This window comes from Dromaius novaehollandiae, chromosome 14 (genome assembly GCF_036370855.1).
Source record: "Dromaius novaehollandiae isolate bDroNov1 chromosome 14, bDroNov1.hap1, whole genome shotgun sequence".
NCBI classification, from domain to species: domain Eukaryota; kingdom Metazoa; phylum Chordata; class Aves; order Casuariiformes; family Dromaiidae; genus Dromaius; species Dromaius novaehollandiae.
This window is the reverse complement of record NC_088111.1, coordinates 4,774,234-4,787,127: the sequence shown is the minus strand read 5'-3', so window position 1 is coordinate 4,787,127 and position 12,894 is coordinate 4,774,234. Positions and strand designations below refer to the sequence as shown.

At 47.6% G+C, this 12,894-nt stretch overlaps 1 protein-coding gene across 5 annotated transcripts in view; it reads left to right on the top strand.

Moving 5' to 3' along the window:
* Window positions 1-6,471, top strand: part of SDK1 (sidekick cell adhesion molecule 1) — a 432,949-nt gene extending 426,478 nt beyond the window's left edge. For all 5 annotated transcript variants that reach the window (XM_026116143.2, XM_064520166.1, XM_026116142.2 and 2 more), the window contains exon 46: window positions 314-6,471. In XM_026116143.2, the coding sequence (XP_025971928.2) occupies window positions 314-586 (273 nt within the window). In that variant the 3' untranslated portion in view covers window positions 587-6,471. The remainder of the gene's footprint in view (window positions 1-313) is intronic.
* The last annotated feature ends 6,423 nt before the right edge of the window (window positions 6,472-12,894 follow it).

Below are 12,894 nucleotides of genomic sequence, written 5' to 3'. Positions count from 1 at the left end.
ACGTCTCTACACTCCCCTGCATCTTCTGTCAAAATAGGAACTTTTAACTCTTGCAGCAGTGTTCTGCAGTGAATTAGCACAGATTTCTCTGCATCCCATATTGCTGGAGTCCGTCAGGGGACTTTCCCAGCAAAATCAGAGCACAGCAGTTTTCTACAATCCAGTGTGTGTTGCAGTTGGATTGCAGACCATCCTACTCTAAAATTACAGCTTTTGTCAACTGGTGATGTTAAACTTGTCTATAATTTCTTTCAGAGTGGAGCAGGCTAAATCATAGATGCTAACAGCTGTTCTTTTTCCTCTGGTGCTCCAGGCCACTGACTCAGATTACGAAGACGAGCTGCCAAAGCACTCCTTTGTGAACCATTACATGAGCGACCCCACATACTACAATTCTTGGAAGCGCCAACAGAAAGGGGTGAAGCACCCGGCGTCCTACAGATACGAGGAGTGTGCGGCGAGCGAGGCAGAACCCTATTTCCAGACTGTCATCACGACACAGAGCTCAGGAGGGGTGTACACCCCAACGGGACAGCCCGCGCCAGGCTCCCGGACTCCAGTGACAGGGTTCTCCTCCTTCGTCTGACACCAGCGCGGAGGAACCAGCACAGCCAAGCCTCTGTCGGAGCGCGGAGTGACCCGTCGCAGTGACTGTGTGTGTGTGACCGGTGCGGTGAACTGTGGGTAACTTCTCTATCAGGGTAGAATGGATGGGAACACGAATGAGGCTATTTTTTTTCTGAAGACAATCAACTCTAAAAATATGGAGCTGAACTAGCTGAACCTTTGTTAAAAAAAGAGAAAAAAGAGTTCTGAAAAGTGACAGTTTTAACCACTTGTGAATAGTAGGGGTTTTTTAACCGCTTTTTTTGTAACACTGCTTCAGGAAGCAGCTCCCATATCCTTTTTTTTCCCTTTTGCTTTCTCTTCCCTCCTCCTATCCCCCATTTCCAAACAAGGAGGTGAATTCCCTAGATGCAATGAGTGACTTCGTGATGTGATCTGAAGAGAAAACACACAAAGCCTCCCAGGCTCCTTTTCCTTTACTTTTTTTTTTTTTTTTTTAATTTTCCCCATCATCAGGGTCAAGTAGGAAAATATAGAGAAAGGACAAATATCTACATGAAAAGCAGGTGCCTCCTCTCTCCTCTTCTCATTGCTGTACCCCACATTAGGAGCACCAGCTGATTAACTTAGGCTCAGATGTGTCACTGTCTGCTCTAGGCTCACTACTGGTGTTTTTATACTGAATTGCTGACCTGCTTTTCTTTCTTGTTCAAATGGGGCCTGCTGCATTCTTTAAATATTCCAACTCCAGGGCCTTTAGGAGAGGAGATGGCTCAAAAGAGAGCTCTAGACAGCAGTGGGTGAAGCAAGTGGGAAGAATTCAGATGCAAGGTCAGTTTATTTTTGGTGTGGCTCTAATCCTCCCTTGTGGACTGCGTATGCCATTCGAATTGTTTGGTTTTTGTTTTTTGTTTTTTAAGTCAAAAGACATAACCCAGCAGGCCAGAGGAAACTTTCAATGAAGATTGCAGTGGCAAGCTAGAGAGTGCACTAATTGATAAATTTTTTGATCATCAAAGTTATCCTGCCCTGTCAATAGAAGTTGAGCATCGTTTCGTGACCAGATTCTGCAGCACTGCTTACTGGTCTGTAAAAAAAAAAGTACATGGTAGCTGGGTTTGTTTGATTTTTATTTTTTTAGTACAAAGACACCTCACACAGATTGGTTGAGTTTTGGTGTCCACAGGTGCCTTTTATTGATTCTACAGCTTTGTATCTGAAAGAAGCAACAAAGTGTCTCCAAATAAAGTTGACTAGGTTTTCTAAGCATTAGGGTCATGAATTATCTTGTGCACATTAATATAGGCTGTTTTGTGCACTTCCAGCTACAGCCTTGTGGAAGAAGAGAGGGGATTTTTAGCTTATTTTCCATCCTTTTGTACAGCTCCCTTTTTGTTTCCCTCTTTTCCCCTGCAGAACTGCAACCAGTTCATCCTTTTCCTGAGTCTGTTGTGTTTAGCAGCAAGTTGTTTTGCTCATGAGGAAGCTGTCAGGTGCTTAAAAAATCCCAATCCAGCCCTTGGACCTAGGAGCGGTCCTGGATCACTGGACTTTTTACTGCAAGAGTTTGAAAGGGGGATTTGGAAGTAGGCATGTCCTTGCCACTCCAGCATCCAGCATTTCCTCCCAGATGGGTGTAGAAGAGCCAGGATAATTAGCATCCTGCTACTTGCTAATGTGTCATCAGGGCATGTGTGGGCACTGTTACTATTGCAGATTGTCCCCACCCTCTCTGGAGGGATGTGGGACAGTGGTGGCACTGTCTGGTGCTGGTCTTCAAGGCAGGTTGTTGAAACCAACCTGGCACTGATTGCAGCTGCTGCCCATCAGGGCTGGTTAGGAGCAGACTGGTGGCACCTCACCTGCTCAGGTCCAAGGGCGAGCTCAGCATTGCTGTCACCTTTCAGTGCTTCTGTGACAAGGCAAATGAACTCAGAACTGTTTTTATTCTTTGGCACTGCCTCTGAGCACTGCTGCTCTTGGTGCATACTGATTCTGGATAGCTTTGGCACTGGATTGATGTTCCTCTCCAAAGGCTCCAGAAAGAAAAAGTTCAAAACCAAAAACTCTAGCGTTTGTGTGTTCAAGTGCTTTTGAATTTGGGATAATGATCCACAGCTCAGTAGATGGCAAGTGACTTGCAAAGACGTGGGCTTGAGTCAAAACCCTGTGAGCCATCCCCTTTTCTGCAACTGGATAGGATGTGTGTGGGATGGAGAAGGGGCTCCAAAGAGGATGAAATGTGCTTACTGTGAAGAGGAACGTAAAACAAACAAAAACCACTGCCTTCTGTGCACTTTGACTGTTCTCTTAAGCCATATGGACTTTGCTTTAATTACTGAACTGACAAAAATTTGTTCTCAGTCTATCATTTGAGTTTTGTTTTGTTTCTTAGACAAAATTATCTGTGTGACTTTCTGACTTGTTTTCTTTCTCCCTTGTTATTTCCTGCATCAGATTGCATATTTTAGACACCCTGTTTTCTATACGTGTGACATAGCAGTGCAGTTGCTGTTGGAGATTTAATGGTGCTTATCCAACGGCTGTGAGAGGTAGTGTTACAGGAAGAGGCTTCCAAGGACCACTGAGGGAGTTAGTGAAACAGGTTAGAAGAAAGTAGATCAAACTACTGAAGAGCTTGCTCCAAAGGTAAGCGTAGCTCCACATCTCCTGCAGGTATTGCCAGATCTGGATTGGTGTAAGGTGCAGTACTCCTTGGATTTATTCTGATACCACATTGAGCCAAAAGGCAAGGAAACCACATAGAATAAGGGAAGTGGACTTCACGATGCTCTTCCACTGAGGAAAAACATGGGGAACAGCAAGATCTGTACCAAGTGGTGAGAAGAGACTATCCCTTCTTCCTCAGAGCCAACTGCAGCTAAAATGCTCGAGCGTCCTGAGGGCCTGCTGAGTTGGCTGTATGGCCCTTTTCTTTTGGCTGCCTCCAAAACGAAATGTTGGGTGTGATTCTTTTAGGACCTGTTGATCTGAACAAAGGAATTTCTGTTCCATTCCAGTTCACACTACTGTTCCTCTGGGGTTTTGTTTTATTTAGGATTTTCTTACATGCAGGTTTATTTTATTTAAGCATTCGCAGAGCATGGAAGTGCCCTGCCCTGCTCACCCCCGAGATAAGAGTAGGATGCGTATTCTCCTGCCCACTGTTTCATATAGCTATGTGCATGATGCCTGTGCCTTGCTGTTAGCATGCCGTACTCGTAAAATATGATTAATAGGTATGTTTTATTTACCTCAAATATCAGGCAAATTGTTCTATCTGGAAGGAAACACCCATCAGTTAGCAGGAAAGCTCTCTTTCATAGCTGTAATCTTTGAGAGTCACAGCCTTGAAATAGGACTTTCAAACATTGGCTGTCATGTTAAAATAACTTTACCCATGAGACTCACTTTTGTTTCATCTTACTGTTCAGAACAGTCTTGAAAAATGAAAGCTTATATTTAAAACTCCTTCTTATGATATTTAATTTGTATTTTTTTATTTACTTTCCCTTGTTTCTCAGGTCTCTTGGTGGCTCTTATAAAAAAAAAAACGAAAATGGCATCCTGAAATGACCAAGAGAGACATTTCAGGGAGCAGTTTAATAGGAGCTCATTTTCATGCAATAACCTTGCAAATACCCAGTTTCCTACAGGAAAAGAGTGCTCCCATCTTCCTACCCTTCCCAGGGCTGAGAGGACACCCACCACCACTGTCAGGGATGCTTCCAGCGAGTACCGAACCTCAGGTTGTCTCTGTAATAAATCCTGCTCTGGTGCAAAAGCGCACGTGAGTAAATAAGCCGTCCAAGGACCCTTGTATTGTTCCAACCTACTCTCAATGGAGCATTATATTCCCCAAAAGTCCATTTCACCCATGGACCTTTGCTGTTTGTGGAGCAGCAGTCGTGAGAAGGGACAGGAGAGGGCACTGTTTTATTTTAATTGGTGACAGCCTCTTCTTCCCCCACCCTGGGAGTTACCAGTTGGAAACGCCTTCTTGGGGAGGGCAGAGAGAAGCCTCAGCAGAACTGAGCAGAGGGTTTCAGCAACATTTACTAAAGGAATCACACTGCGGTCAGCAATCCTGCTTTTGGGAGCACTTGGCATTGCAGGAGAGAAGAAGAAAAAAGTATTTGAAAAAGGAAACTGGTCCATTACCCAGCAGGACTTTTTTTCTTCCTCATTTTGAGTTTTAAAGCCAGTGATGCTTTGCAGATGGGCCATGACCTAATTTTATCTGCTTACACCCAGATCTCAGCCAGAGGCTGCTGTAGTGGTTGTTTAGAATAAGCATCTGCGTCTCTCCTGATGTGGGAATACATTTATTATTCTTGTCATTTCTTCTCTCAAGAAATCCATTGGGTCATCTAAAGATTATCCAATTTGTTCTCCCAAAAGGGAGGAGAAATAGCTGTTTATGCATAGATAGCACTGTTGTCTTCTCCCACTTGCTGTTTTCAGACTAAGACGTGTTTCAGAAAATCGCTTTTCAGTGAAGGAATTTGTCAAGAAACTTTAAAAAAGAAAAACACAAGAACAAAAACCTTTGCATGGGCCAGTAGAAATCAGCATTCCCAGAAACTTGAGACCTGTAGAGAGAATATGATTCCTAAACCTCCTATCTTCAGATAACTCCTTTATCAGTAATAGCCAAAAGGGACCTGCTATGACAAGAGAGGAAAAGCCATCACGGGGCAGTTGCTAGACAGGCGCTTTGCATTGTAAACAGTCTCATTCAAACTTGAATTCCTGTGAGTTCAGTCACATTTTCTAGGTTGTTTTTATAGGTTTTGCCACAATATGTGGAGTCCATGCAACACCATGGTGTTACTAGAGGTCACATGGGGAGAGGTGTGTCGCCGTTCTGTTCACAGAAGCCACGTGCATGGTGACGTGGTTGTACAGTATCCCTTGAAACCTCCTCCCTGCAGAAAGCCACCCTTAAATTAGGAGCACATTAAGCCTGAGATTGAAAATGTTGGGCTGGGCATGAGCCTTAAACAGCTTCCTTGGATAAGTTCTCCATACTTCTGTATTCCTCCTCTTCTCGCCCACATCTCTACCCTGCCAACCCTCCCAGACAGCTAAAGTTGGCTTGCACTTTGTGAAGCTGTAAAGTTTGCCACCCCCAGCAGTAGAGAGCCAGCACTGATAAGCACTCGCACGACACGGGGGACAGGTGAGGCATAGCTGCGTCTACGCAAGGGCTGAAACAGCACTGGGAGCTGCAGTTCGAGCTCTGACTCAGAATTTTTATCTTCTTTTTATCTTCTCGAGGCTGACACATGCACATTTTAAATGGCTTTGGAGCCTCGAGATTTGGCAGGAAATTTGGTTTGGCAAGAAATGCGTTACTTCACTTGCAGCCTGTTTGATCACGGTGTACTTCCTTGGGGCTTAAATCCTTAGATACAGAGGCCGTAACAGGGTTTCCCAGGTAGGTCTGCTTCTCTGGAGCCACGCCTGGGAACGAGACCTCTCCGCTAGCACGGAGAGGAGGAGCTGGGGCGCTGCGCTGGTCCCGCCAGCCTGGTAACGTTCACCGGGGGCAGCGCTGGCAGCTCTCAGGTCATGGAAAGGTGCAAAAAATAAAAATTTAAAGGTATGGGGAGTTTGTAGCCAGTCACTTTGCCGCTCTTCAGATGGAGTCCCTCATCTTCCTTGGTATCCACTGTCGGTTTAGGGGTAGGACCGCCTTACACAGCTGTGTCGCAGAGTTGCCCTTCGGTGTGTTATGGTGATCGGGTCGTTGCTTTTACTTTGGTGTCTCCTTGGGGATTTGACCTGGTTTTTTGTTCCACACCTCTTGGTAGCCTCACCTTCACCACTCCACTATTTTATATGAGAAAGTTACTTCTTCTTTTGCAAACTTGCTTCTAATTAAAAGAACCCTTTTTTGAATGCGTGTGTCCTTGGTGCGTTTATTTGGAGGGGGGAACGGGGACATATTTTCAAACCTCTTCTGTTATTTTTGGCTTGGAGAAATTTCTCGGTGCCTTGCCAGTGTGCTTACGATTTAACGGTTCCGGACAGTGAAAATGTAACAGGCTGAAACTCCAAGCTGTTAGTTCTGGACTGTAAAATCTTACAATCCCCTGCTGTTTTTCCACTAAAATGACACTCTCAAATAGTTTACACCGCGAATTTGATCGGCCCTATATTTTTGCTGTTTTCTGGTGATAAATTCCCACCCGCTCATTAATACGGACGAGTTAAAACCCATTCGGGGCCAGGTAACCCCCCAGGCCACCATTTGGTGTGATTTTGTCCCTTTGCAAACGCTACCTGCGTCCCCTGCAGCGCTGCGGCAGCCGTGAACCAGGTCCCGCTCCGGCGGTGGCGGTGGCGAGGCGGCGGCCGGATCCCACCTCCGGTAAATCCGAGTGGCTCCGTTCATTCCAGGGAGCTTATCGCTGCTCCGCATCGGCTGAGGAGCTGCCTGGAGAAGTAAGTAAAATGGAGTCAGATTGGCTACGGCTCTGTTGGGAGAAACGAGGGTGAAAAATCAATGTTTTCCAAGTGGGAGAGGAGAAAAAAAAAAAAAGCTGCTAAGGAAAAAACTCTTATTTTCCTGCTCCTAAAAGGGATATTATAAATAATGCAGTGCTGTATAAATACAGGCAGCCCTCTGCGGCTGGTAGCTTGTAATAACCCAGAGGTATCAATGTACCCATTTTGAAGATGAAAATCCTCACGCTGTAGAATTTTGTGAACAAAACGTTATTTTGCAAAATTGCCAGAAAATGCAGAAGTGCTTTTTCGAGGTCATTCAGCTCCAAAGTGTATCATCCTCCTGCTTCCAGCCCTCGCTCTCCTCCAGCTGCCTTTCCTCCATGCGTGTTTTTGTGGTTTCCTCCGGCTGCCTTTCCTCCACGCGTGTTTTTGTGGTTAGGAGTGGAGCGCGGACATAAACGCTGGAGCGGATGGGAAATCTGCCACGGCGTTTGTAGCCTAAACAACACTGCAGAGAGCAGATTGGCTTCCCGCCCTGCCCCGAGTGAATCAAGTAATCTGGGCTTTCATTACTGACCCCTTTCCTGCTCTTCGTCTCATTTGTTTCCTCCTCTTCTCCCTGTGTTTTTGCTCCAGGGTTGTTTATTTTTCCTCTCGCTCCTTTTATTTTCATTTTTTTAAGCCTGCCTCTTGATTTTTATATATATATAAATTTATATATATATATTTATTTTTTCCTCCTCCTCTTGCCTCACCAGTTGTTTTCATTTCGAACCTTCATTTCCTACAAAATCAAAGCAAACTTTATCTGAACACATGGGTCTGTTTGTTTTTGCTCCCTTCCATTGCTCCCCAAGGAAGGGGCTCCTTCCCTTGGCACCGTCCGTTGACTAGTCTGGACAATACTAAGTCAGATGAGCCTGGCATGTGCAAAGACACTCTGCAAAATTTTAAAAAGGCCAATTTCCGAGCTGGCCTGTGGTGGCTGAAACCGATAGTTAGCTGCACAATTGATGAACCTGCCCCGCTCGATGAAGAAATAATAAATCTGCAGATTATGAGCGTGTGACGGGGAAGGATGTGTCAGAGGGGGAAGCAACTGGTGCAACGCCCGTGCTGTCATTAAAAGGTACTTTCCCAGCGTTGTGCAACGGGGAGGCATGTTCCCCCATCGCTCCTGCAGCGCCGGCCTCCTGCCTGCACCCCGCAGAAGTGCCCGTCCCCGCGGAGAGAATGAGCCCGCTGTTCTTCACCCCGATCCTTGATAATATGATATCATGCAAACGTTTGCACTTTGTGGCCTATGTAAACAGAATATGCAGATAAGGAAGGCAATCATGGAAAGAGGCGTATGTAGTATGGCCAGGCGCCTTGTGCCAAGAGCGATAAAACGCCTTACAAACACAGGGTGACCTCTCCACAACCCTGTCAAATTGGAGCAGATTAACAGCCCTCTCCTGCCGCAAGGCAAGGGAGGTGCAGGCTGGCAGTGCCTGCGGGGCCGAGCCGTGGTGCGTGCGGCCGGGGTAAGCGTGCCCGGATGGCCTCAACTGCGAACGGCCTCAGCGCGGTGCAAAGAAACGCTTCTTGCTTACGAAACAGAGCAGGAAGAGTTATTTTGGGTCTCTGTGAATTGTCTCTGTTTTCCTGCACTATCGTTCGTACCCTACCAGAGGAACAGGACTGACCTAATTAGAGCGTAATTCCACGAGTACCAGACTCAACTTGTAAATACAAGCTTTTTTTTTTAATCTTGGGTTCTTTTTTATGCATGTACAAATGCACAAATCTGATTGATATAAACACCCCGGAGGTGGAGGATCAGGGAGGAACGGGGCAATTAAGCGTAATCAGAGAAACTGAACTACGAAAAATTTGGGGTGGAAGTGGTGCAAATTTCCACACTGATTTATGAGACAGTGACTTAATCTGCTGGGAGACCTTTTCCCCCAGGAATGCTAAAACTTTATGTGGCATAACCTAATGCAATAGGAAACAGTCGCCCAACCACAATGGAAGGGACAAGACCAGAAGAGGAAAACTCAGCATCTCAGTCCTCCATCCTAATACCTTCCAGGCTGACAGATTAGGACTCACCCAGGCAGCTGTTTCTACACCGCAATAAATTAGTGAGGTAAGAGACATGGGTGTTTTAAAAGCAGGTAAGGCTTAATACAACCAGGCAAATGGTTGCTGTAGAAAATTCTCCCTATGAGGTTGCGTGAGAAGCCTCCAGCCATATCCGCTGGGTTTGTCAGATGGGAATGTGCCGAGACATGCTGGGATGGCTGGTGTCCAGCAGCAACTGATAAGACATCGACGACGCTGAAAGAACTACGAGCCAAACAGCTTGCATCACTCGCTCGAGTGGCCGCCCTCTACATCACGTGCATGACGTGCTCCATGAGAAAAACAAACGCAGGAGCTGGTGCTCCTGGAGGCACAAATGGGTGAGCCGGGCTCTTCCCGCAGGCAGCAATGCCACTGCGAATGCGGAGTCCGGCTGAGGAGAGATTCTGGCTCTAAAATGTGTTGTGCCCATGGTGCATTTTTAACGTGTGTCATCACGAGATAGCGTAGTTTGGAGATAAGGACGTTATGGTAGAATTTCTTTCTAAATTTTGGCCTTTTTGTGTAGGTTGTGCTTGTGTCCATGATGGGCAAGAAAACAGACAGCAAATGAAAAGATTGTATATAGCATGTTTAGAGCTGATATCTTTAAGGCCACCTCATGATTTTTTTTTTCCCTGGCTTGACTCATGATTTTGAAGTGGTTTGGCAGAAATTGGGGTCATTGCAAATGCGGCATTGCCACTTCACCTTCGGATAGCTTTCTGGAGAGTGTTGGCTGCTTCGTTAAGTGAGTCTGAGCTACCAACTGGGAGGTCTGAAAACAGAAAGACATGTTATTCACTGGTATAAAATATATCTGTGATATGCAAAGGATAGACTGTCCTTGAAGGAGTTAGTGTTTGACAGCATGGGGAGTGCACTAAAAGTACACACAGAACCGGCACCTCTGTGCTTTTCGTAATTGGTTTTATGATGTAACTCTTGCTGTGGCTTATAATTTTCCATTCTTGCTAGGAAATTACAGGGTAGGTGAAAGGGAGATGGGTTTCAGTTGTCGATGCTTCAGGAGCATTGAGCAGTGTTACTGGATTAAAGGAGCAACGTGTTGCTTTGCTTTGCAGAGATCCCAGAAATATCCAGACGCGATGAGTTGCTCGGGTTTGAGCTCAGGGAGAAGGAAGGCAGAAGTCGGCGCCCAGCGTTGGTCATTCCCTCGCTGCTGGAGCTCTTCAAGGAAGTAGTACATCTGGTGCTTTTGCATTTAATCATTTCAAGAGGTTTGCGTGAAAGCAAGGTTTGTAAGAAAGAGCCCAAAATACCAAGTTCCCATTTGTGGGACCAGAGAGACAGCAGAAGGAATTGTTAAAGATGAGGTAATCGGTGAATCAAAGCTTGTTCTTTAACAAGGCTTTTTGTTATCTCCTTTAGAAGACTGCTGTGTGTTACAACAGGATTTTTTCCATGGCGTGCGGAGGAAAGGGGAACCCGTGTGTCTGCAATACAGATGTTTCACAATACAGCTGCTCAGGAAAGTGCCTGAGATGTAGTTAGGGCATGCGTCTCTTGGTGGTCTTCTGCCTGGTCCCCTGTGCCCATGCAGGACTGCTCTCCACTTTGCCCTGTTCAGTCTGGTTCTTGTCATGCAGACAGCAGTAATATCACCTCTCCTCGAGGCAGGGCTCTGCGGTTTAATAGTTCTTGGGCCTCGGTTTCTCTGTGCGCTTTCAAAAATGGAAGGATGTTTTCGTTTGTCAGTCATGCTCCTCTGAAGTTCTGCGTGAGTTTTAAACGTCATCAGTTCGGTCATCGTCTCCCTGATTGCTCGAAGGTGTTTCGTTCTGTTCCTGTGCTGGGCCCATTTTTACAGCTATGACAACACTTGTGACTATGGCCAGTTATAGTTCGGTGTGTTTTAACCGTGAATTCATACATGCTACTTTTCTGCAGAGCCACGTTCTCTCTTGTCTTGTCTTTTCTTGCCCTTGTGCGAGGGCCGTAGCTCCTGCCCTCACGTAGCTGTAATACAGAAGCCAAGAAAGCCAATAGTGGATGAAAGCCAAGCACCGTTTCACTGCGGTGATCAGGAGCGGTGGGGAGCCTTGTGAGCCTGTTAATACTGAACGAGAGCACTTGTGGCAGGAGCGGTCACGCCGTGAGGCACTGCAGCGAGTGCCGGTGCGACGTGCGGACCCCCGGGCGCAGCCGGCGAACCCCCGCGGGAGCCCGGCCGGGCCCCCAGCTCCAGCGGTGTCTGCAGCCGCTGCAGGAGACCCTGCCCCGGGTTCACACACCGAATGGCTCCTCTTCTCCCCAGGATCTGGAAGTACAATATTTTTATAGCGCTGTGCACTACTCAAGGCTTCCAAGGGTCTCTCTAGAGAAAGTCCTGGGGCTTTCTTGTTAACAGGGAAAGGGAGGGTGCTGTGGTGGTGTCGGGAACAAGGGCCCTGGCAGAGCAGCTGAGGCCACCTCTGTTCGTGAACCCCGAGGAAGCGATTCCCTTTGGACCGTTCACGTTCCTCTGCAGTTAGAGACAATTAACCCTGCAGACATCACTTTGGCTGCAAACCATCTCTATCTTCTCACACCTAATAGCGCCCATAGCCCTGGGTACCAAAGAGGCTGCTAGCTGTTAGCGTGACTCTCATTGCTGGGGTTAACAGCTGTCTCGGAGACATTTCCTATTAAACAGGTTATTATCCAAAGCAGGAGAGAAGAAAAACGCGCCAGCTTTGCGGCACGCAGCTGAAATTAGAAGGGGCATTGAAGTCAACTCGGCGCGGTCTGCGCCGGGCGTCACCGGCGTTTCGCAGCGTCCTGCTGCCGCGGCGTCGGGGCTGGAGGCAGAGGAGGTCCGTGCTCCCGGGGAACCGCGTCAGCCTGCCGCGGGCGGCCTTGACCCCCCAGCAGCGTGTGCTTTTTTTTTTTTTAACTGTGTGGTTATTTGTCATTTATTTCAGCACGTCTGCTCCCACTCGCCGGGCTGCCGGACTCTGGACCGTGTCGCGGTGCGGGGGCACCCCCCCCGCTCGCCCGCGCCGGGTGCCCGAGACGCTCTCCCGTCCCACCTCCCGCCTCTCATCGGGCTGAGCGTTGTCTTCGCACGCGCGGCGCCGGCCGCGGTTCCCGTTCCTGGCCTCCCGCTGGAAGTGACTCCTTCTCCAAACGTGAAACGCTCAGATTTTCCTGGGTCGCTGGTCTTGGACACAAGAGCTGCGTACGGATCCTGGCCAAAACCTGGGCCTTTTTTTCCCTTTTTCCTAGACAAGCGCTGGGCTGCCACAGCAGCCGTACCTGTAACGCTGTGGCCTGCTTTCCCACAGTGCTAAAACCCTTTTAACGTTGCCGGGAAACGTAATCTGGAGAACCTGCCCGGCTGCTTTTTCCCCCTTGGGTGCCGTTTCAGTGATAGTTGCTTTCAAAAATAGCCACGGTAGGTGCAGGCTCCACCATCGTATTTGGTCCAAAGGGCCCCATAAGTATAAAAGTGTTGCCTTAATACTCTCATTTTGTGTAAAACTATGCAGTGATGTGAGTTCAGTGCTGCCCCACCTGTGGCGGCAATTTGGGTTGGGAATATCTGAGTTAGCAAGATAGACTCAATCCCACCCTCTCCGTCCCATTTCTCCTTTCTTGTCAATCCCTGTCACAGGCTGGAAGTGCTGCGGTTTTCGCTTTAATCCACGCGGGAAGGAGAGGAGACTGGGTCCAGGCACCTGGAAAGCAGACGCGAGGCACTGGCAGGCTGGGACCGAGCAGCTCTGAGCCCAAGCCGGAGCCGGCTGCGAAGGGCATCTT